Below are 27,706 nucleotides of genomic sequence, written 5' to 3' on the forward strand. Positions count from 1 at the left end.
AAAAAAGACCGACTAAATAGAGATAAACTACCTAACACTAATGAGTGATTTTATATATATACCAGCCCCCCCCAAAAAAAAATAAATATGTAAAATGTCTTTCATTATGATTACAATAAATCACAAAAGCAAAATCTTTACAAAACTATAGTACATTCCATTCCAATGCCGCATGGCTGTGGTGCCTGCATTAGTTCTACTTTATTTTCAGTGTTTTTTTCCTTTATTTTCTTCTGATGATTGTGATATTAAACACACCTTTCTGTTCTAGGTTGACTAAACTCACCCACTATACTAAATACAATGAATGTTCAACAAGCATTAATGCGCCACGCAAATGGAAGTGGGCCCCAACACTACAGGTGCTCTTTTAGCATCCTAAAGCTGTACATTTAGGGCTCGTTCACACTTGACTTTATTTCTAACTCTTGCCAAACGCCCCTATAGCGTATGACAGGCGTTAGGGAAGAGTTTTTTTAATGCTCACAAAATGCCCTATGTGTGGTTTTGAGGTGGTTGATAGGCGTTTGCCAAGAGTTAAAAAAGCACCACAAACGCCTATAATGACGTTAAATTGTATTAACGCTCCGCAGCCGCACCGCAAACTCCTGGCAGGCACCATAGACTTGAATGGGAGGCTTCAACTCCTCCTGACTCCACACGAGGCGTCAGTTTTGCCACGAAGCTAACACTTCCATGTGAACAGCACTGTGTGCTGCCATGTGCAGAATTTTCATAGGCATTTGAGAAGCATTAAAAATGCTTCCCAAATGCCTGTCTGACGCCTGCTGACAAAGTTAGTGTATTTGTATAAATCAGCTGGCAGATGAAGGATAACCTCAAATCGGTATTAAACCCAAAACTAAAAATGCAATATATACTGCAACATACCAATCAGAGGGAAAAAGCCTAAAAAAAAGAAAAACTAAATGCAGCCATTACATCTTTTTTCACCTGGTGATCTGGCCAGTAACTCACCTCATGTATTAGAGTGCCCCACTCTGGATGAAGGAGCACAGGGGGTCACCTCTGGAGAGCAGCATTGTCAGTCTGGGGGGAGGGGAGAGTTTGATGTACTTCTAGATTTAGATACACTAAGAAATTGATACCAAACTCCAGCGAATACCATTAAAAGTAGTTCCAGTAAGCAGTTTTTTTCCCCTTTTGGGATAAAGGTTTTTGAAAAATAAATAAAAGATCATTGTAAGCACCCCTGCCAGTAACCAGAAACCGGCACTCAAATCTCTCTTGCTGAACTCAAAATGGAATTGTGCACTTGCTCTGGTGCCACCCTTGGTAGATTTGGGGAATCAAAAACAAAACAGGGCACACTCTCCTTGTGCAATAACGCAACCACCAAAAATGTATTAAAAAGATGCAAAAACATACTCACAAGCCATAAAGGTCAAAGAAACAGAGACAAGAAGTCAAAAGGTGCCAATCGTGCACAGCATGCGTCCTCGGGTGAAGTGCAAACGCGTTTTGGGAGTCGAACTCCCTTCCTCAGAGCAATAGATGAAGATGCAATGCATTGGAAGGATGCTTATATATGGAACTGTAGGGAAGTGGGAACTGTGGCCACTCCGACTACCATACAGTTCCATATACAGTATAAGGTCCACGATTGGCACCTTTGACGTCTTGTCTTGTTTTTATGACCTTTATGGCTTGTGAGTAAGTTTTTGCATCTTTTTAATAAACCCCTGCCAGTATTAAATGGTTTATCTCAACCCTATAGCTGCAAGAGAGCTTATTCTTTTGAAAAACAATAGATTTACTGGACGGATCACCAGATAAAATGTAAGGTAAAAAAAGCCTAAAAACACCCCCAAAAACTAAAGCAGTCATTTCATCCAAGGATTGGTAAGTGCAAAAGAATAAATGTTTGCTGTTGAGTTTAATACCGTTTTAATGGAACATGTATTTACAACTGCCATACCTGCGTGTTCTCGCTCTCTGGCTCCGTCACGTGTAGTCCTCGCTCCAGTTCACAGACCTTCTCCCTCAGGGTTGCCATGGTGACATCTTGTTGGTTTAACTTTGCAGTCAGGCCATAGAGGTCTGCCTTCAGACTCTCCAGACCAGCACCCCCATCCTTTTTATTCTGGGGATCTTTCTCAGCCTGCCAAACACAAAGCAACAAACTGTATTATTAAGTGTTCATATCCACAGCACATACAAATCACTAAAATCAAAAATGTAGCTGTATGTTGCTATTTTCATACACACTAGCACCAAAAGCAACCCAAAATAAATTCTCCTGCTCCTGACAATAGCAGCCATGGCACATATGTACAGTTGTGTTCAAAATAATAGCAGTGTGTTGAAAAAAGTGAATAAAGCTCAAAATCCTTCTAATAGCTTTTATTTCCATACACACAAATGCATTGGGAACACTACACATTCTATTCCAAATCAAAACATGAAGAAAAATAGATCAAATTTGTGTTGTTCCTCTAAATAAATTGAAGAAAAGTGAATATTAGACTGTTCAAAAAAAATAGCAGTGTTTGTATTCTTCTTTACAAACTCAAACATTCACTATATAAACTGAAAAATGTTTGAAGATTTTGCTTTCCTTTGAATCACTTAATGAATATTTAGTTGTATAAGCACTGTTTCTGAGAACTGCTGTACATCTGTGTTGCATGGAGTCACCCAACTTCTGGCACCTGTGAACAGGTATTCCAGCCCAGGATGATTGGACTACATTCCACAGTTCTTCTCTATTTCTTGGTTTTGCCTCAAAAACTGCATTTTTGATGTCACCCCACAAGTTTTCTATTGGATTAAGATCCGGGGATTGGGCTGGCCACTCCATAATGTCAATCCTGTTGGTCTGGAACCAAGATGTTGCACGTTTACTGGTGTGTTTGGGGTCGTTGTCTTGTTGGAACACCCATTTCAAGGGCATTTCCTCTTCAGCATAAGGCAGCATGACCTCTTCAAGTATTCTGATGTATTCAAACTGATCCATGATCCCTGGTATGCGATAAATAGGCCCAACACCATAGTATGAGAAACATCCCCATATCATGATGCTTGCACCACCATGCTTCACTGTCTTCACAGTGTACTGTGGCTTGAATTCAGTGTTTGGGGGTCGTCTGACAAACTGTCTCCGGCCACTAGACCCAAAAAGAACAATCTTACTTTCATCAGTCCACAAAATGTTGCGCCATTTCTCTTTAGGCCAGTCAATGTGCTCTTTGGCAAATTGCAACCTCTTCAGTACATGTCTTTTTTTCAACAGTGGGACTTTGCAGGGGCTTCTTGCAGATAGCTTGGCTTCACATAGGCGTCTTCTAATTGTAACAGTACTCACAGGGAACTTTACACCTTCTTTGATCTTCCTGGAGCTGATTGAGTCCTTGTCATTTTGGCTATTCTTCTATCCATTCGAATGGTAGTTTTTCGCTTTCTTCCACGTCTTTTAGGTTTTGGTTGCCATTTTAAAGCATTTGCCATCATTTTAGCTGAGCAGCCTATCATTTTCTGCACTTCTTTATATGTTTTCCCCTCTCCAAATTAACTTTTTAATCAAGGTACGCTGTTCTTCTGAACAATGTCTGGAAAGACCCATTTTCCTCAGAATTTCAGAGAGAAATGCACTGTAACCAGCATGTACAACATTTTCTGCCTTCCTTCCTTAAATAAGGGCAATAATTGCCACCAGTTTTTCAAAGAATGAATGACCTCACTAATAGAACTCCACACTGCTATTACTTTGAACATGCCCCTTTCAATGAGTGATTCAATTACACAGAATCAGCAGCATGCATGTCATGACTGTGGGGTCTGTTGGATTTCTATTACTCTACTACACCTGCTAGTAAATTATTTGCCATGTAGAAATATAATTTCTACCAAAAACAGTGATTGATCAGGTTAGTGATGTCTGACTGCTATTATTTTGAACACAACTGTATGTTGTTTTTAGTTTGTTCCAGTAGTACAGCCCAGAAAACATTGCATTTTGCTGTTTTTTTATCCTACCTAATATTTATCACTGAAGGTTTTGGCTTTTGGAATTCTCTTTTTTAATTTTGATAAGTGTTTATTACATTGCTGATGGTTGGTAATGAGACACTAGGGATTGCACATCATAAAACAGAGAAGAGCAGTTCTGAAAGGAGAAGAGAAAGAAAAAGAGGAGCAGAATACAGAGGGAAGAGGAGTATGGGAAGAAGGGGCAAGTGGAAGGGCTTGGATCATGGCTGGGGAAGGAGTCAACCAGTGCTTCTATGTGTTCTACTACAAATGTGGGAGTCAACCAGCAGTCCAAATATGTCTTACTATATAAATAGGAATTAAACATCGGTCCTATGTTGTTCCACTACAAATGCAGGCGTCAACCAAAAGTTCTGTGTTCTACTGCAAATGTAGAGTCAACCAGCAGTCCTATGTGTTCTACTACAAATTCAGGAATCAAGCAGAAGTCATACATGTTTGACTACAAATTCAGGTGTCAACCAATAGACCTATGTGTCCTTCTACAAATTCAGGGCTCAACCACCAGTCCTATGTGTCCATTTACTACAAATTCAGAAGTCAACTACCAGTCCTATGTGCCCTGCTACAAATTCAGGACTCAACCACCAGTCCTATGTGTCCATTTACTACAAATTCAGGAGTCAACCACCAGTCCTATGTGTCCTACTACAAATTCAGGAGTCAACCAATAGGACTGCTGGTTGACTCCTGAATTTGTAGTAGAACACATAAGACTATTAGTTGACTCCTGAATTTGTAGTAGGACACATAGGACTGGTGGTTGACTCCTGAATTTGTAGTAGAAGGACACATAGGACTGCTAGTTGACTCCTGAATTTGTAGTAGAACACATAAGACTATTAGTTGACTCCTGAATTTGTAGTAGGACACATAGGACTGGTGGTTGACTCCTGAATTTGTAGTAGAAGGACACATAGGACTGCTAGTTGACTCCTGAATTTGTAGTAGAACACATAAGACTATGTGTTCTAGTAACAATTCAGGAGTAAACCAAAAGTTATGTGTTCTAATGCAAATGTAGAGTCAACCAATGGTCCTGTATGTTCTACTAAAAATTCAGGAGTCAACCAGCAGTCCCACATCTTGTTCTACAACAAATGCAGGAGTCAAACAGCATTTCTAGTACAAATGCAGAAGTCCACCGGGCATCCTATGCCTTCTGCTACTAATGTAGGAGTCAACCAGCAGTTCTAGGTTTTGTTATACTACAAATGCAGAAGTCAACCAACAGTCCTATGTGTTCTATTGCAAATTTAGGAATCAACCATTGGTCCTATTTGTCCTACGACTAATGTAGGAGTGAATCAACAGTCCTGTGTTTTCTACTGCAAATGCAGAGTCAAACCAGCAGTCCTATGTGTTCTACTACAAATGCAAAAGTCAACCAACAGTCCTATGTGCTCTACTGTAAATTTAGGAGTCAGCCAGTGGTCCTATGCATTCTACTGCTAATGTAGGAGTCAACCAACAGCCATATGTATTCTATCATAAATGCAGAAACCAGTGGTCAAAACTGGGTAGTAAGAAATGATTTACCCAGGGTGCCCAAACAACATAAAATTCAAAATTTACCATGGTTCAGGTGATAGATCTCATCATTTCTTTTAGAGTCCTCTTTTCCCATCATCTTTTTTTGTAATTTCAATGCATGTATACACTCTAAACCAATATACAGGAGGCTTTGCATGCCATAACATGTGTCACAGAGATTTTCTAGCACTTGACTTTCTTTATCATCAGTAAAGTTTTCTAACACCGGGCCAGAATTTACAGTTGCATTACACAATCAGAAGTATGCAGGGTGAAAGGACAAGCACTACGATGTAATCTGTAAGTCGATTGATTGCAGAGAAGACCTTTGTCAAAGTGAAGGAAAGAGACAAAGCAGCAAGAATGCTAATGATGAAGTCTCACAAAAAAAGGTTTGCAGGACTGACCTGCACCCCCAATGCCAATTAATGTTCCTACGCAAAGAGCTCTTTAGTTTGTCTTGTACAAAATATGATTCATATTACCAGACACAGTAATTGTAATAACTGGCCAGGCCATGGCATCGCATATCTTTTTATATCAAGGCACACTAAAGTTTCTTAGGCTGTGTACTAATGGAGAAGGTATAAAACAGGTGCAGTTTTAGATCATTCCTCATAATACTTATGTATACAATCAGGTCTGGGCTGTCTGTTTAGTCTGTTCAGATGGCTATACAGTGTACTGTAGCAGATGCTGCAGTAGGAGTCCAACTTATTTGGAAGAGTGAGCAACAAAGCCAAGGCTTCCTCGATTACCTGTGTGCATTTAACCAATTGGCTCCAAACACACTTTTCTACCACTCTCATTGAGAAACACCTGTTTCAATATACTAATATACGAGTCAATAACTCCTATACCCACAATCATGTAGGATATAAAAAAATAATCCAAACACTTTATAAAAACTAAAGGAAGTAAAGAATTACATGTCCAATTTTTACAGAGCGCACATAAGCTTCAGTATGTCCTTTTTCCTACACTAAATTGTAACGACAAAAAGTAAACAGTGGGCCTTTGGCATGGTGGGATAAACCAGGTAATGTCTGCTTTTTAAGTGATGCTGTAGTCTGTGTAGTTTATAATTTTTTCTACTTTAAATATAATCAAATTTTTCTTCTAAAGACCCAGCCTGAAGCAAAGACTCCAGGAGCAGACCAAGTCCCTGTTTGGAACAAAGACTAGCCTTGTGCAAACACCCCGGCCTGGAACAAGGACATTGGGGGCAGATGAAGCCTGGAGCAAAGACCCTGTTACGAACAAAGAACAGCCTTTTGCAAACACCCCAGCCTGGAACAAGGACACTGGGGGCAGACCAAGCCTGGGGCAAAGATCCTGCTGGGAACGAAAACGAGCTCTGTGGAAACAGCCCAGCCTGGAAAAGAAAAAAAAAAAAAACGGGCAGATCCAGCATGGGGCGAAGACCCTGTTTGGAACAAAGACCAGCCCTGTGCAAACACCCCGGCCTGGAACAAGGACATTGGGGGCAGATGAAGCCTGGGGCAAAGACCCTGTTACGAACAAAGAACAGCCTTTTGCAAACACCCCAGCCTGGAACAAGGACACTGGGGGCAGACCAAGCCTGGGGCAAAGATCCTGCTAGGAACCAAAACCAGCTCCGTGCAAACAGCTCAGCCTGGAAAAAAAACACGGGCAGACCCAGCATCGGGCAAAGACCCTGTTTGGAACAAAGACCAGCCCTGTGCAAACACCACAGCCAGGAACAAGGACATTGGGGCAGACCCAATCTGGGACAAAGACCCTGTTGGGAACAAAATCCAGCGCTATGCTAACAGCCCAGCCTGGAACAAAAACACTGGGGCAGACCCAGCATGGAGCAAAGACCCTGTTGGGAACAAAGACCAGCCCTGTGCAAACACCACAGCCTGGAACAAGGACATTGGGGCAGACCCAACCTGAGGCAAAGAGCACGTCTAGAACAAACCCCAGCCTGGTGCAACCTGGAACAAAGACTTTAGGCAGACCCAGTCCAGAACAATACCCCAGCGTGGACCAAGCCTAGAGAAGGGACCATGGGAAGACCCAATTTAAAGAAGACCCTACAGTATAAAGAACACTTTGGGCTTACCCAACTTTGAAAGACCCTGGGGCATACATAGAACTTTCCAGAGGGCTACTTGCCACATGGTCTCAAAAGCCTAGTTTCTCAGCTTGATTACTTCGCTTGCTGTGCCCAGTACCCCCACTAGGGTCAAGTTATTGTAAAACGAGGAGGTGATGCTTAACAGGTGTCCCTGCACAAGCTCGGTGTTAACATGTTCTCTTTAATATGAACATTCGTAACAAAAATAGAGATCGAACATCTTGTAATGTGTCATAAGCCAAAAGTAAGATCTTTACCAAAATGGCAAGCATATTCTCAGTGAGTTATACTGAGAAGCAAATGGGGGGGGGGGGTTGTTTTAAGCCAACTAGGAGCATAGCAACATTTCAGCTTTCAGTGGACCTGGTGTGTCAACCCCCAGGCTATTCTTTTAGTAGTATCTGTCAAACAAGGGATAACCTTTGAATGGACTTGGGAAGCGAGCATGTAAACATCAACCTTTCCTTGCAACACAAGTACAATAAGTCACTGTGGTTACCTCATCTTGTCTGCAGTGAGACATCTTCCCCCTCTTCTGAATCTGCTCTTTGTGCTTCAATTCCTTGTAGCTGGAACAAAGGAGAAAAAGAACATGTTTTCCGATGAAATACAACGAGCAGGTACAGACATCCAATTTAATTGCTTCTCATCCAGCAGAGTTCTGTCAGTACACAGACTTTTAATCTAATTAAACTGCGAACTAAGTAGATAGAGTATAAATATCTCATTATGCCTTGAAATCGTCCAAAACACTGAAAGTTTTATTAAAGATAATTAAAGCAGACCTGTCACTGGAAGACATAAATGTAGTTAAAAGTGGAATAAAGGTTTGACCCTTTTTTTTTTTTTAACAATTATATCAGGCCTCATGCACACTGGACATTTTTTAACACTGCTTCTAGGGCATCTGCCTTGTTTTTTTCTGCCTCTAAAACATTGTTGTGTATGCCTATGGAGTGGATTTACTAAAACTGCGGCGTGTAAAATATGGTGCAGCTCTTTAAAAGAAATCAATTAGCTTCAAGGATTTTTTTTTGTCAAAACCTAATTAAACAAGCTGCACCAGATGTTGCACTCTCCAGTTTTTGTAAATCAACCCCTATATGTCCATGCACACATTTTAGAGTTTAGAGGCAGAAATCCCACTGCCAGCGCATCCAGGAGCAGCGGCATTTTGGCAGAAAAATGCTCGATGTGTGCAACATGCGTTAACACTAGGCATATCAAGCGCTTGAGTGTCAATTCATTTCAATGGCCAGAATTACTCTGGCCATTGAAATGAATTAACGCCAAAGCGCTCGACCTACCTAAACACGTGTAACGCATTTACAAGTGTCAACGTCCATGCCAGGAGGAAAGGCATCTCAGACAGCTGGGCATGAGGCCTTAAGCTTGGAATTTAGTTTTGACAAAGATAAATGATGTACTTGGACTCTCCAAAAATGACCCCTTTCCATGACCTAGGTGTATGGCCATATTTGTATATCTAATAGGCTCAGGATGTAGATGGGACCTTATTCTTCTGCCCAAGTTCAAATTAATTTCTGAAGCTGCCAGCGTTAAGCCAAACAAAACCTATCCCACATGTTGTCCACATGCTCCTCACTGTCCTGCGCCACATTCCAATCACACACACTGCATATTGAACAATGTCAATGTCCTCCCATAGACCTTGCACACTAAGCTCTGACACACTCTTGCATGTTACACCCTCAATGGCCAGTTGCCAATATGTGCATTAACCCCTTGAACTCCTCAGCATCCAGTCTCCAGCATATGTGTAAATACTCTTCAATGCCCAGTCCTCAGGGAATATGCGTAAACCCCTTTGTATCCAGTCTCCAGCAGATATGCAAGAATCCCTTATATTTATTGTATGCACCATGTCAAATATCAGTTTCATTTCCATTGCCACTGGTCCTATACAGGGGCGGACTGACAACTCAAGGGGCCCCTGGGCAATAGGGGATCATGGGGCCCGTGTCCTTGCCCAAACTAAAAAAGCCTATGAAAAAAGGTACCAGGGGCATCTTAAGGGGCCCCCTACTGACCCCGGGCCCTCGGGCAGTGCCAGAGTTTCCAAATGGTCAGTCCACCCCTGGTCCTATAGTCACTACCATTTCCTACTTAAACGTTCTTTCGCATGTTCCTGGATTGCATGACACTGTTCTCTTTCTAATGTTATGCTTCAATGTTGGGGTCTCCATTGTCACCTCCATTATTCCCAATTCCATTTAAACATCCCTTCTGTTTAAATGTCAGTGTGTTGCCAATTGTGGAAAGATCAGGATCAGCAACCACCGTTTGCAAGTTAGAGTTTGTTGTACTGCCCACCTCTCCTGCTCAAACTGCCCCCGGATATACCCTCTGCATTCGTCTCCTGCGCATACTGCATCCTGCCATACCCTCTGCACTTCTCTCCTGCACAACCTCTCAGCATCAAGTCCTCAGCAGGTGCTTTACCTCCTCTGTACCCAGTTTCCAGAGTATATGAACTGACCAATAATTTATTTGATTTCATTGCCAATTATGACAAGATCAATAACCATTTGTGAGTCAAAGGCTTAACAGTACTGCTCACCATCATACAGTGCGCACTGCTCTCCACCACACATGCTACCTGCCATCATACCATTTGCAAGCCTATCCTGCACAACCCTTTGGCACCCAGTTCCCAGGCAGGTGCTTTAATTACTCAACACCTAGTCTACATTTATGAACAGTTCTTGTTAATAACTCTGCAGTCCCCTCCCGCACATACTGCCTACTGTTATACCCTCCGGGTCGTCTCTCCTGCACCTACTGCCCACTGTGATATACTCCCTACTACTCTACTAAAATACACTATATTACTAAAGGTATTGGGACGCCCCTCCAAATCATTGGATTCAGGTGTGCCAATAACCTCCATGGGTCGCTCTCAGTAGCTCAGTGAGTTCAAACGTGGTACTGTGATAGGTTGCCACCCGTGCAATAAGTCCATCCATGAAATATCCTTGCTACTAAATATTCCACAGTCAACTGCTACAAGTGGTATTATAACAAAGTGGAAGCAACCGATTACAACAGAAGGTATGACTATGTGGCCAGGAAGCGGTAGGCCATGTAAAATAACAGAGCGGATTCAGCGCATGCTGAAGCACACAGTTTGTAGAAGTCGCCAACTGTCTGCAGAGTCAATAGCACAACAACAGTGACCTTCATTGAATGGGTTTCCATGGCCAAGCAGCTGTATCCAAGCCTTACATCACCAAGTTCAATGCAAAGCATTAGATGCAGTGGTGTAAAGCACACCACCAATGGACTCTAGAGCAGTGGAGACGTGTTCTCTGGAGTGACGAATCATGCTTCTCTGTCTGGCAATCTGATGGATGTGTCTGGGTTTGACGGTTGCCAGAACGGTTCTTGCCTGACTGCACTGTGCCAAGTGTAAAGTTGGGGGGATTGTGGTGTGGGGTTGCTTGTCAGGGGTTGGGCTTGGCCCCTTAGTTCCAGTAAAGGGAACTCTTAAGGCATCAGCATTCAAGACATTTTGGACAATTTCATGCTCCCAACTTAGTGGGAAGAGTTTGGGGATGGCCCCTTACTGTTCCAACATGACTGCGCACCAGTGCACAAAGCAGGGTCCATAAAGACATAGATGAGCAAGTTTGGGGTGGAGGAACTTGACTGGCCTGTACAGAATCTTGACCTCAGCGAGCTAGGCCTTCTCATCCAACATCAGTGCCTGACCTCGCAAATGAACTGCTGGAAGAATGGTCAAACATTCCCATAGACACACTCCTAAACCTTCCCAGAAGTGTTGAAGCTGTTATATCTGCAAAGGGCGGGCCAACTCAATATTGAACCCTATGGACTAAGATTGGGATGCCATTAAAGTTCATGTGCGTGTAAAGGCAGGCGTCCCAATACTTTTGGCAATATAGTGTACCTCTCTCTTTCATATCTTCCACATGTACCTTCTGCACACCCCCACAGCACCCAGTCCCCAGTAGGTACATTAACACCTCAGCACCTAGTCTTCAGATTAAAAAAATTCCCTGCTAACCCCTCACTCCTGAACTTACTGCATTCTGTTATACCCTCTGCACCCCTCTCCTTGCCATTACTATCAAACATCCTGACTCCTCTCCTACATCTCCCCTACACAGTCCATACTTCTCTTTTGCACATACCTACCCCCTCACATACCTTCCATAATCTTCTCCTGCAAATACCGCCCTCTCATATACCTTCCCCACTTCCTTCCTGTACATACTGCCCACAGTCATACCCTCCGCATTCCTTTCCTGTACATACTGCCCACAGTCATACCCTCCGCATTCCCCTCCTGCACATACTGCCCACAGTCATACCCTCTGCACTCCTCTCCTGCACATACTGCCCACAGTCATACCCGCTGCAATCCTCTCCTGTACATACTGCCCAGAGTCATACCCTCCGCACTCCTCTACTGTACATACTGCCCACAGTCATACCCTCTACACTCCTCTACTGTACATACTGCCCACAGTCATACCCTCTACACTCCTCTCCTGCACATACTGCCCACAGTCATACCCTTCGCATTCCTCTCCTGCACATACTGCCCACAGTCATACCCGCTGCAATCCTCTCCTGTACATACTGCCCACAGTCATACCCTCCGCACTCCTCTACTGTACATACGGCCCACAGTCATACCCTCCGCACTCCTCTACTGTACATACTGCCCACAGTCATACCCTCTGCACTCCTCTCCTGCACATACTGCCCACAGTCATACCCTTCGCATTCCTCTTCTGCACATACTGCCCACAGTCATACCCGCTGCAATCCTCTCCTGTACATACTGCCCAGTCATACCTTCCGCATTCCTCTCCTGCACATACTGCCCACAGTCATACCCTCTGCAATCCTCTCCTGTACATACTGCCCACAGTCATACCCTTCGCATTCCTCTTCTGCACATACTGCCCACAGTCATACCCGCTGCAATCCTCTCCTGTACATACTGCCCAGTCATACCTTCCGCATTCCTCTACTGCACATACTGCCCACAGTCATACCCTCTGCAATCCTCTCCTGTACATACTGCCCACAGTCATACCCTCTACACTCCTCTCCTGTACATACTGCCCACAGTCATACCCTCTGCACTCCTCTCCTGCAGATACTGCCCACAGTCATACCATCTGCACTCCTCTCCTGTACATACTGCCCACAGTCATACCCTCTGCACTCCTCTACTGTACATACTGCCCACAGTCATACCCTCTGCAATCCTCTCCTGTACATACTGCCCACAGTCATACCCTCTGCACTCCTCTCCTGCAGATACTGCCCACAGTCATACCCTCTGCACTCATCTCCTGTACATACTGCCCACAGTCATACCCTCTGCACTCCTCTCCTGCACTTACTGCCCACAGTCATACCCTCTGCACTCCTCTCCTGTACATACTGCCCACAGTCATACCCTCTGCACTCCTCTCCTGCACTTACTGCCCACAGTCATACCCTCTGCACTCCTCTCCTGCACTTACTGCCCACAGTCATACCCTCTGCACTCCTCTACTGTACTTACTGCCCAAAAAAGACACTTCTTTAGCATTGTTCGCAATGTCCTCAACAGGTAATCTTGCTAGTCTAACATACCTGATAGTATTATTAAAGTCTGTCTAATTGTGTTTTCTATCTTGACCACTGGCTACACCACTTGGTAACTTTATTGGCTAACATAGCTATTACGGGGTTGAAACTGCATTGAGTGTTTTGCCAGTGCTCTGGCCATGGGATTCAGGGTAACTAGAAAGTACTAGTGTTAGTCAATCCTGGGAAATTCCTACCCGATCTCATGCACACAAAAGCTCCCTCTTTTAGGCCTTTCTAGCATCAAAGATAAGCCTACAACTCTATCCAGTTTGACCAAACGATATCCTCTATATTGCTAGTTGTCCTTTAACAGGACCAGAGGAAAGCGTCCATTAAAAATGTAAAGGTAACATGTTCGGAGGCTCAATGTGACCAAACTGCAGATTCTTTGCTTTGCTAAAAATTTACATTTTTTAATCCTTGACTTTTGTGGTTCTGGGAAGCGCTGGGTATCAAAACCACACCATATAGAGAGCCTTGATTCCGGCTAACCCCATACACATTGGTACTAAGCAACTATGCCCCCTACCAATTAATAGTGCTATGGGAGAGCCTAATTGGTAAATAAAGGCTCTCACAATGGACTGCTGATTAACATGTGCATGGCTTGGTTCCAAGCCAGGAGTCATGATCCTACATTTAGCACTAAGGCCACGTATTAAGAGCTTGGGTCCAAAGACATCTGGCTGAGGATTACCCAATGCACATTAACTCGAGCCAAGGTACCTGCAGTTTGACATCGTTGTTAGTTTGCGGCTTCTGCCAGGTCCACTTTAACGTGATCTCTGAGACATTTTCAGACAGTTTGAAGGTGCAAGTTTCTAAACAGCGAATTGTAAAGTGATGCTTATTCAACCATGCTGTCAGAGTACATTATTATCTAACTACACGGGTCAGGAATAATGTCACAGACACTACTGGAAATGATCTGCACAAGTCAAACAACTGATTTATTGAGCAACGCGCAGTACACCATAGCCACCGATCATCAATTACAGATTGTTGTTCTGACAACTAATTAAAAGGTGAAGTCTGATTTGTTGCCTGGGTCACTGCACCCTACTCTTCGCCTTAGTAAGAAAGCTCAGCTAGAAGAACCATGGGTATCTGCATTCCTCATAACAAGCAAAGGTTTACTGTAATTATCTCCAGAAAAACTACTATTGCTCACAAGGGCAAAACTAGAAAACCTAATTTGCTCACAGCTTGATGTTTTATCAGAAAAAACCCCCAAAATGATGCTGAAAGTTTGTCTTCCCATTGTTTGGACTGTAAATCCAAAAGCAGAATTCATGTTGCATTGCCTTGATTGACCTAAACTAATCAAGTTTGAAAGGTGATTGATTAGCAGTGAGCTATAGCACGTCATCATTGCCCTCAGTTGCACTTATCCTACTTCACATATAGATATGTGTGTGCTGTTATTCATTTGTATTCTCTTCCTGTCAGAGTAGAAATGTCATCCCAGTGTCATGGTAAAGGCTGACCTGTCTCCCAACTTTTGCTAAGGGGTGGTAATTGGAACACTCCTGACTGAGGAATATAAAACTACTAACAAAACCTTTAGTTTTTTTAATGTAAACCTGGCAGCACCTACAAGGTTAGTAAATCGACCGATCGGTCATCCGATGACCGAGAGGCGTTCATTCGTTGGTTGAAATCGTGGCCCACATTAACCAACCTAAAAAAATTGTTTGTTGGGCAATACGCAGTGTTGACGTCTTCCGTACAAGTTGAAGTGATGCGGCGTGCATGTGACCTTGTAGCCACGCCCTTCCAGCCAGAAAGAGCGATATACACAACAATTACCAGCAATGAGTATAATACCATTTATCACATGACCTATATACATAAATAGTGATACATAAAATTTGCAGAATTCTGGTTTCATTATCTCATTAGGCCAATCTACTTTTAACATTTGGATTTTTCGTTCGTGTTTATGAAGATTCCTTGGACATAAACATCCGGGTCATCTTCTGTTTCCGCTCATGCATGATAGCACTTGATAGATTTTTTTCGTACGACAATCATACCACCACATAGAAAATCGGTCGTTCATATGCTAAACGACAACATTTTTCACTGTTGTTCAACCAGATTTTTCCATTCACAATAACGTTATCGGTTAAAACATTCTGCTCATCAACAAAAAGAAAATCGTTCGATCAGTGGTTCCGCAAAATTTTCTTATCGTGTGTGCAGGGCATTACTCTATCCTCCAAGCCCTCTCTTCTATGACCGAATCATTGGGCAAAGCTGTGTGCTAGTTAGCAGTAGGCTGCTTCGGATACCTTCTGCTGCCCCCAGCCCACATATTTCTTTCATAAGTTTCCTTTTGAAGTTTAAAATGACTGCCAGGTTCACTTTAAATCAGATTTCATCAAATCATTTTTGCAAATGATTATGGAAGCCATACCTGAATGTAGTCCCCTGTGAGTTCTGATATCGAGCCACATCTAGGTTTATCGGGCTTTGATCTAGCTCCACTGCTCTCCGGAGGTCGTCATGTGCCTGAAGTTCGGTTTTGGCTTCAGAGAGCTCATTTTCAATTTTCTGCAGTACCAAACAACACAGGAGACAGTGACTAACTTGTACATTTGTCAAACCCTCACTTTCAAGACTACCGATTTAGCTAAAAGTAGTTAGCCACAATCAGCAGGACTTGTTCTAAAACTCTGAAAACATTTCTCTGTTTATCCAACTGACATCCAAAGTTCAGATTGGGAACATACCCCAGCCTATATAGCCAATGGGAACATACCCCAGCCTATATAGCCAATGGGAACATACCCCAGCCTATATAGCCAATGGGAACATACCCCAGCCTATATAGCCAACGGGCAAATACCCCAGCCTTTATAGCCAACGGGCAAATTCCCCAGCCTTTATAGCCAATGGGCAAATACCCCAGCCTTTATAGCCAACGGGCAAACACCCCAGCCTTTATAGCCAACGGGCAAACACCCCAGCCTTTATAGCCAACGGGCAAACACCCCCGCCTTTATAGCCAAGGGGCAAACACCCCAGCCTTTATAGCCAAGGGGCAAACACCCCAGCCTTTATAGCCAACGGGCAAACACCCCAGCCTTTATAGCCAACGGGCAAACACCCCAGCCTTTATAGCCAACGGGCAAACACCCCAGCCTTTATAGCCAATGGGCAAACACCCCAGCCTTTATAGCCAACTGGTTAATTCCCCAGCCCTTATAGCCAATGGGCAAATACCCCAGCCTTTATAGCCAATGGGCAAATACCCCAGCCTTTATAGCCAATGGGCAAATACCCCAGCCTTTATAGCCAATGGGCAAATACCCCAGCCGTTATAGCCAATGAGCAAATACCCCAGCCGTTATAGCCAATGGGCAAATACCCCAGCCTTTATAGCCAACGGGCAAATTCCCCAGCCTTTACAGCCAACGGGCAAATACCCCAGCCTTTATAGCCAATGGGCAAATACCCCAGCCTTTATAGCCAATGGGCAAATACCCCAGCCTTTATAGCCAACTGGTTAATTCCCCAGCCCTTATAGCCAATGGGCAAATACCCCAGCCTTTATAGCCAATGGGCAAATACCCCAGCCTTTATAGCCAATGGGCAAATACCCCAGCCTTTATAGCCAATGAGCAAATACCCCAGCCGTTATAGCCAATGGGCAAATACCCCAGCCGTTATAGCCAATGGGCAAATACCCCAGCCTTTATAGCCAACGGGCAAATTCCCCAGCCTTTACAGCCAATGGGCAAATACCCCAGCCTTTATAGCCAATGGGCAAATACCCCAGCCTTTATAGCCAATGGGCAAATACCCCAGCCTTTATAGCCAATGGGCAAATACCCCAGCCTTTATAGCCAATGGGAAAATACCCTAGCCTTTATAGCCAATGAGAAAATACTCCAGCCCAGCCTTTATGGGCAAATCCATCACCTTAATGCCTAAGCCCTGGTTCACACCTAAGCGATTGGTCATGATATCTGACAGTTTCAAATCGCATGACAAGTCACACCTTACTGTTTGCAATGGAACCGTTCAAATTGGAGTGACGACAATTTTGAAGGTAGTTCCTGCACTACTATTTGCGATTTCAGGTGCAACTTGCATAGACATCTGTGCATGAAGTCGCACAGGTATCTTCCAAATCGCACTGACATTCGTCTTTGAACTCATGCAACTCCAAGTGAAGGCACATGATTTCAAAGTCGGATCTAGCTTTGCAATCACTTTAAAGAGTTTGTTTGGGCCAAGCTGCCCTAAATAAACTACTTTACCGATACATGCGGCCACTGTCAGCACTGTATATACTGTATGCTTCATCAGCTACATTCGGTTTTGCAGCAGAGGTATCGGAACCTCCTGCCCCATTCCCTGAACAAAATGGAGTCAGGCCGAGTGCTGGTTGACCACTCTTAATTGGGGGTCATATGATTCTGGTAAGCCTCCCTTTGTTGTACATGAGGTGCTGTGCGGTTCATCATTAAGAAGTTTTGGTGGCGTTTGACATCCACATCTGTCATTTCCCTCATAATCTAAGAACCACGGAATTCACCGTTTTTGGCTTCACATTTGGACTCCCTTTATTTTTTCAATTTGTGGTGAAACATAAGAGTTTGATATACTTGCATCGCACATTCATTTTCATTTATTTTACCGCTGCCCTATTGTTTTGTGATGTGTAAGTATATGTAGACCCTAAATCTTTTTCTTTTTTTTGGTATTTTTGTCATCATGTCTAACATTTTTTTTTTTTGTGTGAATATATTGCAGAGTTTATCACCTGAAGATGCTGGAACTAATGCATTCTGTTGAAGGTGGACAACGCTAGGGCTGGCCATACACTATACAATTTTCTGTTCAATTTCCTTTAGATTTACCTTCAATTATGTAGTACAAGGGCCTGCCTAATTGGAAACAATTGAAGGTGTTGTTAGGTTTGACCTCCTTTTATATGGTTTTTGGTAAATCTAAACCAAAAATCTCAAGAAAATTGTATAATGTATGGTCAGTCTAAGGCTGGCCATACATTATACAATTTTCTTGAGAAATTTGCTTTAGATTTACCAAAAACCATATAATAGGAGGTCAAACCTAAACAACACTTTCATTTGTATCCAATTAGGCAGGCCCTTGCACTACATAGTTGAAGACAAATCTAAAGGAAATTGGGCAGAAATTGGACAGAAAACTGTAAGAAACTTGTATAGTGTATGGCCAACCTTAGGCTGGCCATACATTATACAATTTTCTAGAGATTTTTGGTTTAGATTTACCAAAAACCATATAATAGGAGGTCAAACCTAACAACACTTTAAATTGTATCCAATTAGGCAGGTCCTTGCACTACATAGTTGAAGGCAAATCTAAAAGAAATTGGGCAGAATTTGAACAGAAAATTGTATAGTGTATGGCCTGCCTAATTGGATACAAATGAAAGTGTTGTTTAAGTTTGACCTCATATTATATGTTTTTGGTAAATCTAAAGCAAATTTCTCAAGAAAATTGTATAATGTATGGAGACTGGCCATACACTATACAATTTTCTTACATTTTTCTGCCCAATTTCCTTTAGATTTACCTTCAACTATGTAGTACAAGGGCCTGCCTGATTGGATACAATTTAATGTGTTGTTAGGTTTGACCTCCTATTATATGGTTTTTGGCAAATCTAAACCAAAAATCTCAAGAAAATTGTATAATGTATGGCCAGCCTAAGCCACTACCTCAATTATCAAGAGCATTGCCAGCCTTCAGTGTGCACTCCTTTAGTTGGCCATTGGGTTGCCTATCAGCCATGCAGCCCAATGTCCAGCTGAAGAAGCTCGCACAGCAGACTGACAACGCTGCAGATCGTGAGGCTCTAGCTTTGCAATAATATTATAAATCAGTGTGACGCTTATTCCAATACAAAAAAAAAATAAAAAAATGAAAACCAATATAATATATTTATGTGTGTGTACTTATATAAAAATGTGCACGTCTAAAACAATGTGTACACATCCACTAAAAAACTCTCAAGTGAAATACAATTTGATTCCTACTGGGTGTTGTTACCAAAACCCAGCGCTGCAAGAGGAATATTATTTTCAGATCAGTGCTTTACCCTGCTGGGTATCTGATCCTAAAATACAGTGCTGTAAATAATTATTATAAACCAAAAATACACCTACATGTTTATAAATAGTGCTGAACCCTACTATAAATAACCGGCAGGTTAAAACACCTTTCTTAAAATCATATTCCTCTTGCAGCGCTGGGTTCTGGTAACACCCAGTAGGAAGCAAATAGTATTTCACTTGAGAATGTGTTTAGTGGATATGTACACATTTTTGTAGTCTTGCACATATTTATTTAAGCACACACACATTATTGAGGTTTTTATTTTTTTTATTTTTGGAATAAGTGCCACACTGATTTACAATATTACGTCAATACATTTGGGGACACAAACACTCACCGGCCACTTTATTAGGTACACCTCGTTATTGCCAAGAAAATATCCCCCATACCATTACACCACCACTAGTCTGAACCCCAGGTTCACATGTATGCGGCCGTGCGGGCCACGTTTTGCATGAGCACGAGAGCGCATTCATGTGGACTCCCGTGCCATGCAGAAAAGAAGTCCCTGCACTTCTTTTGAAAATGCAGCCCGCACGGGAACCTCAGTTCCCAGTACGATTGCGTTTTCCAGTGCGGGCGGCGTGCCATTAGAATGGCACCCACCCTCGGGTCCGTATTCCTCTGTGCGGGTGGTGCGGCTGCACAGATTTTCGTGCGGATCATCAGTGGCACCACCCACACAGATGTGAACCTAGGGTCACTATTGATACAAGGCGGGATGGATCCATGCTTTCATGTAGTTTACACCAAAGTCTGACCCTACCATCTGAATGTCGCAGCAACTAGTCTGCCCGCTCTCCTCTGACCTCAACAAGGCATTTTCATCCACACAACTGCCACTCACTGGATATTTTCTCTTTTTCGGACCATTCTCTGTAAACCCTACAGATGGTTTTGCGTGAAAATCCCAGTAGATCAGCAGTTTTTGGAATACTCAGATCAGCTCGTCTTTCACCTACAACCATTCCACATTCAAAGTCACTTAAATCCCCTTTCTTCCACATTCTGATGTTCAGTTTGAACTTTGAGCAAGTCATCTTCACCACGTCTACATGCCTAAATGCATTGAGTTGCTGTCATCTGATTGGCTAAGTAGGAATTTGTGTTAACAAGCAATTGAATAGGTGTACCTAACAAAGTGGCCGGTGGCTCTAGATTATTTCTTGTTAATGAAGGAAAGGAACACATCTTTCCCCCCTTCTCTCCTGATGAGACATCAAGTATTCAATGGCTGGCTTAAGGCTGACCCTGCTGTAAATTGACTTTACGGCCCCTTCATCAGACTCTACACACAATCCATTATGACTTGATTGGAAGTATCGCTGACAGACGCTGCGCTCCATCACTGCATTACCTGGCAGCGCATCTGATAATTCCTCCGTTCCTGTAAGAGCTGCTGGTTTTCCTCTTTCAGCAAGTTCCTGCCTAACGTGATTTCTTTTACAGCAGACTTGAGGTTTTCAATGATGACCCCGTCACTTCTGATCGTCTCCTGCGAGGCGTCAAGCTGGCACCTCAATCTTCGGATTTCACTTTGGTTATTGGTAATGAGCTCATCCTGCAGCTGTGTCCTGTTCGAGATCTGCTCCTCATAGCTCTGTGACTGCCTCTGCGCCGCCAGGAGAGAAAAAACAACACTGGGATCACAATTATACAATAAATTCCTTATTGCGGGCACAATAACGACACTCCGAGCACCAATTAGACAAATGAAATCGCAAAAGCCCACAGCTTCTGCTCAGCTGGCTGGAAGAATTACTGGAAGGTTCTGCAGATGAGGGGGAGACGAGATCCAGATGGGCTGCACAAACGTTAATTAAGGTGTACATGTCTGGAGCAAAAGGGTATAAAGTTCTACTTTTGTTGAATAACAGATCCTCTCAAGCTGGCTCTGTGCCCCTCATGTCATTTGCACCACACATGTGGGCTGCTCTATAAGGCTAAGCTTACGCTTTCAGTAGGGGGTGGTAAAAACAGGTGGTTGAGCTGCACCCCCCCAAGCTGCAAAAACAAGGGGAAAGGGTGGTATACTTGCTGCTTTGATGATGCTTTGCTTGGCGATGCGGCAAGAACTATACCCTCAGATGTGTTTGTTGAACTGTAAATTTGCCTCATGTGGCCAATGAGGTTTAATGTTGATAAATGTAAGGTTCTGCACTTGGGGGCTAAGAATATACATGCATCATACATACTGGGGGGGTACAACTGGGGGAATCAATGGTAGAGGAGGATCTGGGGGTTCTGGTAGATCACAAGCTTAATAATGGCATGCAATGCCAAGCTGCGGTTTCTAAAGCGAGCAAAATCCTCTCTTGTATGAAAAGAGGTATAGACTCCAGAGAGAGATATCATATTACCCCGGTACAAATCATTAGTAATACATCATCTGGAATATGAGGTTCAGTTTTGGGCACCAATTCACAAAAAGAATATTGGGGAATTGGAGAAAGTGCAGAGAAGGGCAACCAAACTGATGAGACATGGAGAAGATCAGCTATGAGGAAAGATTAGAGGAACTGAATGTATTCTCTCTTGAGAAGAGGAGATTAAGGGGTGATATGATCAACATGTATAAATACATCAGTGGTTCATATAGTGAACTTGGTTTAGAGTTATTCACCCTGAGGTCATCACAGAGGACAAAGGGGGCACTCTTTATGTCTGGAGGAAAAGAAATGTAATCTCCAAACACGGAAAGGTTTCTTCACAGTAAGAGCTGTGAGAATGTGGAATAGACTCCCTCAAGAGTTGGTTCTGGCCAAATCAGTGGATTGCTTCAAATGAGGCCTGGATTGTTTCTTAGATACACAGAATATAACTGGATATAACATTTATAGGTAAAATTGATCCAGGGAATATCTGATCGCCTCTCGGGGGATCAGGAAGGAATTTTTTTCCCTGCAGGAGCAAATTGGATCATGCTTTGCTGGGTTCTTTGCCTTCCTCTGGATCAACTGTGGGTCTAGGATTATGACTTTTTATTGATGGTTGAACTAGATGGACTTTTGTCATTTTTCAGCCAGACTAACTACATATATATGTAACATTCAAGTGAATGGGGCCGTGCTACAACCGCTCTGCAACCTCCTGCAATGCACAAGGTTGTAGCATGGTGGTGCAGGCTTTTTAGGGATTAGCACAGGCAGTGAGGAGGTAACATAACACCTTTGAAAAGCAATGCACTGCAGATCAGTCTTCAGTGGGCCGTGTTCATGTAAAAATGAGCCTTAGGGCTCATGCACATGGCCACAAAAAAATTCTGCATTTTTCTCAGTATCTGAACGCATGTGTATTGTGTTCTATGGGCCCATGCTCACAACTGTGTAAAGATCATTACACTTGCGCTACGTTCAGATCTGTAAATAAACACTCTACATCTGCGATCCTGTGTATGGACTGTATTTAACATTGTACAGGGCAAAATGTACTCTATTGAGGTTCAAGAGCCACCTGTGTCTTAGCAACAAGGGACACTAGGAAGCCATGGCCGCCTGTGTCCTACCAACTGAGGAAGCCATGCGATGATGGCCAGACCTGTGTTCTAGCAACAGAGACTGCTAGGTTTCAATGGGTGCCTGCATCCTAGCAACAAAGTATGATAGATGGCAATTACCACCTGCATCTTAGCAACCAATAGGTTGCATTAACACTGTATGCATGTATACGTTGCTCAAACGTTATATATGCATACAGAGCAGGATTTGCTTGGGACTTTGCTGCCAGCATGATTGTGTGCACTAGTTGCCATAATTTCATGTGGCCATGTACATGTGCCCTAAAAGTTACCAACAAGCTTCTTTGTTGCTGGATATGGTTTAGCCCCTATCTACCGCATGTACGTTACTATTGGTTAATGAACCTGCCCATTGCAGTAATAAACCATTGATAGTGTACATGAGGCAGAAGGGGGTGGGCTTAGAGCCAGGAACCAAAAAGGAGGCAAATCATTAGCATTTTTGCGCAGCAAGAGTATTGGGGTGCCTCAACCACCCTGCAAGGAAACAGCTATCCTGCAAGCACCTGGATATGTTTGGTATTTAGTGTAGCTGCAGAACAATGGCTGAGTGGTTCACTTCTGCCTGGCAGCCCTAGGGCCATCAGTTCAAATCCCAAACCATGTCACTACCTGCATTGAGTTTGTATGTTCTCCCTGTGCCTGCGCAGGTTTCTTCCAGGTACCCTGGTTTCCCCCCACACTCCAAAGACATGATGGTCGGTGAATAGGCCCTAGTATGTGTATGTATGAATGTGAGTTAGGGACCTTAGACTGAAAGCTCCTTGAGGATCAGGGACTGATATGAATGTATAATATATGTAAAGGGCTGCATAAATTGATGGTGCTATATAAATACCTATGGTAATAATACATTTTTTTCACACTGCACAGGTTTGCTTTAAAAGGAGAAAGCTCCAGCACTTCTAGTCCACCCCACACATTCCTATTAGCCTATCACAATGATTGGCACCCTCACTAGCCAACAGGAATGTGCAATAGGTGGGCAAGCTACAGAGGTATCAGAGTTTTACCTGCCAGGATGGCCCCAGATTCAGCTGTGACATCAAGTATCAGAAGGCTGTAGAAGTCATGTGCACCTCTAGATCCCCATGCGTCATGTCTCCAGCAGTTTGCCCCTACCCTTCAGTGACAGGGTCTCTTCAGAGAAGTTCACCCTAGAAATACTCTAGCATTTAACCCTTTGAGGACCCTAAGATTTTGGAACGCCAAAATAATCAATTTTTTTGTTTTTAAAGTTCGTACACTTCAGTTGCTGTAACTAAGCCATTTCATGAAATAATTGGCAAAAAGCTAGATCAATTTGTTGTTTGTTGATAAGAACTAATATTTTGACTCAAACCAATAAAAAAAAAAAAAAAAGAAAAAAAAAAAAGTTTTAAGTTCTTAATCAGATGATACAGGCAATTAAAAACATGGGACAAATACGTCCCTTGGTCCTCAAAGGCCATATAACACATGTACCTTGATAAATGCACAGTACCATGTTTGATTTTTGTCTTCACACCCAGCAATCAGCATTGGAAACTGGTGGCCATTTACCAGCAGCAACATGCAACCCTTGCTGTTGCTCAGCCCCTCCAATGCCATCTACATCTTGTTAGTTACATAGTTAGTCTGGCTGAAAAAAAGACAAAAGTCCATCCAGTTCAACCGAAAAAAAAAAAATTATAATCAATACCCACAGTTGATCCAGAAGAAGGAAAAAAAAACCCAGCAAAGCATGATCCAATTTGCTCCTGCAGGGGAAAAAAATCCTTCCTGATCCCCTGAGAGGCAATCGGATATTCCCTGGATCAACTTTACCTATAAATGTTATATCCAGTGATTGCAAATTCTAACTGGAAAACATTTAACCTTCATAGATTAATTCTAGGGTGAACTAGACAGGACAGGTAAGCGCCCCATTATTAAAAGTCAGCAGCTACAGTATTTGTAGCTGCTGACTTTTAAATTTTTCTTTGGGGGGTGGGCAAAGCCCCTGAACTCAACTCAATAAAAGCATACGTGTCCATGCACACATAGGCGTTTACCAGAGTTTAGGGGCAGTTAAACGTCCCTCTCCTGAACACAGAATCACGTTCAGGAGAGGAACATTTCGGCCACAAAAAAAACAAAAAACGTGTAAACGCATCTAAACGCTAGCCGTGATTAGCACTTGGGTGTTTATTCATGTCAATTAAAAATACTCAGGCCAATCAAATGAATAAATGTCCAAGCACTAAACATTGCTAAGCGTGGTACCACGATTACACATGTTTAGCATTTTTCTGCTGCCAAGAGAGCTAAACGTTTAGTGGAGTTCATGTGTACACGAGGCCTAACAAAAAAAGGAAAAAAAAGCAAAAAGCACTTATTTGTTGCCTGTGTTAATAGGAAATGAAATGAAGGACAATCTCCTCAGCAGGCGATAAGTTCAAATGTTTCAATGCACTGCAGTCTGTGTCAAGCATTTTCCCAACACTGGTTTAGGGGCAGGGCAGCTGCCCCTGGTTGCTGCCCCTGGTTGCTGCCCCTGGTTGCTTCCCCTCGTTGCTGCCCCTGGTTGCTGCCCCTGGTTGCTGCCCCTGGTTGCTGCCCCTGGTTGCTGCCCCTGGTTGCAAGATTCTGTCTTAAAATGTCTTCCACAACGTTTTCTGTAACTGTATAGGGCTCTATAAAGCTAAAAGATAAAATGTGACCATTTAAAAGAAAAAATCACCCACCCAAGTAATCAAATCACCCACCCACCCCTGCCCTTCTCCTTCACATCTTTATATTTATTACAGCACAGGTGCTCTTCAAATGTTAACCATGTCCTCTTTAATGGAGGCTACCTTGATGACCTCTCTAAGACAAATGAAAACAATTTCCACTAAGTGCTAATGCTCATGTATCTCCGTGCCCACAAATCTCATTTTATATTGGCCATCATCCAAGCAAAGCCAAAATTAAATATAGCATCAAATAAATCCTATTTCATTTGTTTCATGAAAGAATTGAAAGGTGTCAGTTAGCCTGTAATGCAATGGTCTCATTATTGTTTAACCACTTCAGTCAAACACATACTTGAAAAGAGCACATTAGGCAGAAGAGAACAGTGTGGTCAGTTCTCTCACTATGCTGGGAACTCAGACTGCTCTCCTCCAACGATCAGACTTGTGCTGACACGACCCCTCTGCACAGCCATCATTCACTGGGAAGATCAGTGTGCTACCATATCTCTTCCCCTAGCTCCTTATGCAGCTGAACACAAAGGGAATGTAAGGGTACATTATAAATAAAAAAAGGGAAAAAAGACATTATATATATATATATATATATATATATATATACATATATACATACACACACACATATATATATACATATACACACATATATATATACATATACACACACACACACACACACACACATATATACACACACCAGTTTTGCCTTCCATTTCTTTTTGAAACTTGACTGTTGGACTTGCAGAATACCGAGGCTAATACTTACCCCTAATCCATAAAACCACCACCACCCTTCAAAACCTTCCCCACCCAAATGACCACGCGACTCTCTTTCTGGTGTAAAAAAACGGCCATAGCAGCCATTTATTTAACATAACTCAAACATAACACTTCTTACAGTAAAGTTAATTGATACCTGACAGTAAGATCCCAACCGGGTCCAAAGGTCTTCGAAGGCACCATTACTCCCATCACAAACTCGGCTGTATCTGACACCCAATGAAAGGCCCCCAGCCGCTACTACACCGCCTCGGGGACAATACTACAGTTACGTAGTCCCAGATACAGCCAATGAACTCCCACATTACCAACATGACCTTATAGTTGGGAAGGGACACCCATACCTACGATGGGCCCAACCCATAATTCACCAAATTGTCACTCCAACACCACCTTCAAAGACCCATCGACCCCTGCCGGCTGCCATGACAAAAACAAACAAACACCTCGTGACATAAACAGCTTGCCTTGAACAATGGACAAACTCAATGAACCTACACAAAACAAACACCACGAACAAACCAAACCAAACAGCAAAACCAACACCAGGACAAACACAAAGGACAAACCATGACCAACACATCAAACAAAATACAAAACGGCTCCAGGGAGGGCGGGCGGGAGAAACCACCCCATGATGGCACAAGCTCCGACTGAACTCCGACAAGACCCAACCCCCCTTTTCAAATCCTGGCAAGACCACCCTTCAATGCTGTGTACTCCAATCAAGTAACCACCCCCCCTTTTCCCCTTGCATAGACTCCCACCCAAAATACACGCTCCGTCTCGTCTGCATGCCCCAGTCATGCTGGCCCTCCCTTTTAGCTTCGCTCAGTCCAGGCCTTGACTGAATGGATGGTTTTACAAGGTGAGGGTTCACATATTCTTCATGGTAATGTAATCTTTGTACATTTTGGCTCCTCCCACCTCCGGCTAAATGACACTAAATTACACTGGCCGCAACCCCACAACCCAGTCCGTATTGCGGGGCAGAGCTCGTCATTTCTGCACAAAGAGATGGCCACCGTATATGCAGACATGCACGCACAATACATCTCAGCTACAGAAGGGGAATAAGATGGTGTACTTTAAGATCATTGTCTTTGGTTCCCAAAGAACTTCTCCCGTAACTGCGAGTATATACATAAAATAAGCATCCCATAAAAAAGGGTCCAGGCTGACAAACAGCAGTGATTTAGGAATGGGCTGCTCCATTTACTTGTTCTTTACTTTTATTTGGTGAGTACCATGGACTGAAGCTCCTGGAGATTCTGCCAATAGGTATTGGTATATTTCCTG

The 27,706-nt window shown here is 43.1% G+C and overlaps 1 protein-coding gene across 1 annotated transcript in view; it reads right to left on the reverse strand.

The window, feature by feature from the left end:
* Positions 1-27,706, reverse strand: part of DEUP1 (deuterosome assembly protein 1) — a 99,718-nt gene that overhangs the window by 43,877 nt on the left and 28,135 nt on the right. Inside the window, exons 7-10 of the mRNA XM_089656493.1 lie at positions 20,754-21,008; positions 15,702-15,838; positions 8,148-8,217; positions 1,940-2,122 (exon numbers count right to left, since the gene is read on the reverse strand). Coding sequence (XP_089512619.1) covers positions 1,940-2,122; positions 8,148-8,217; positions 15,702-15,838; positions 20,754-21,008 — 645 coding nt within the window. The remainder of the gene's footprint in view (positions 1-1,939; positions 2,123-8,147; positions 8,218-15,701; positions 15,839-20,753; positions 21,009-27,706) is intronic.

The sequence above is a fragment of the Staurois parvus genome, unplaced genomic scaffold, assembly GCF_062004578.1.
Source record: "Staurois parvus isolate SC_StPar_1 unplaced genomic scaffold, SC_StPar_1.0 ptg000027l, whole genome shotgun sequence".
Lineage (NCBI taxonomy): Eukaryota > Metazoa > Chordata > Amphibia > Anura > Ranidae > Staurois > Staurois parvus.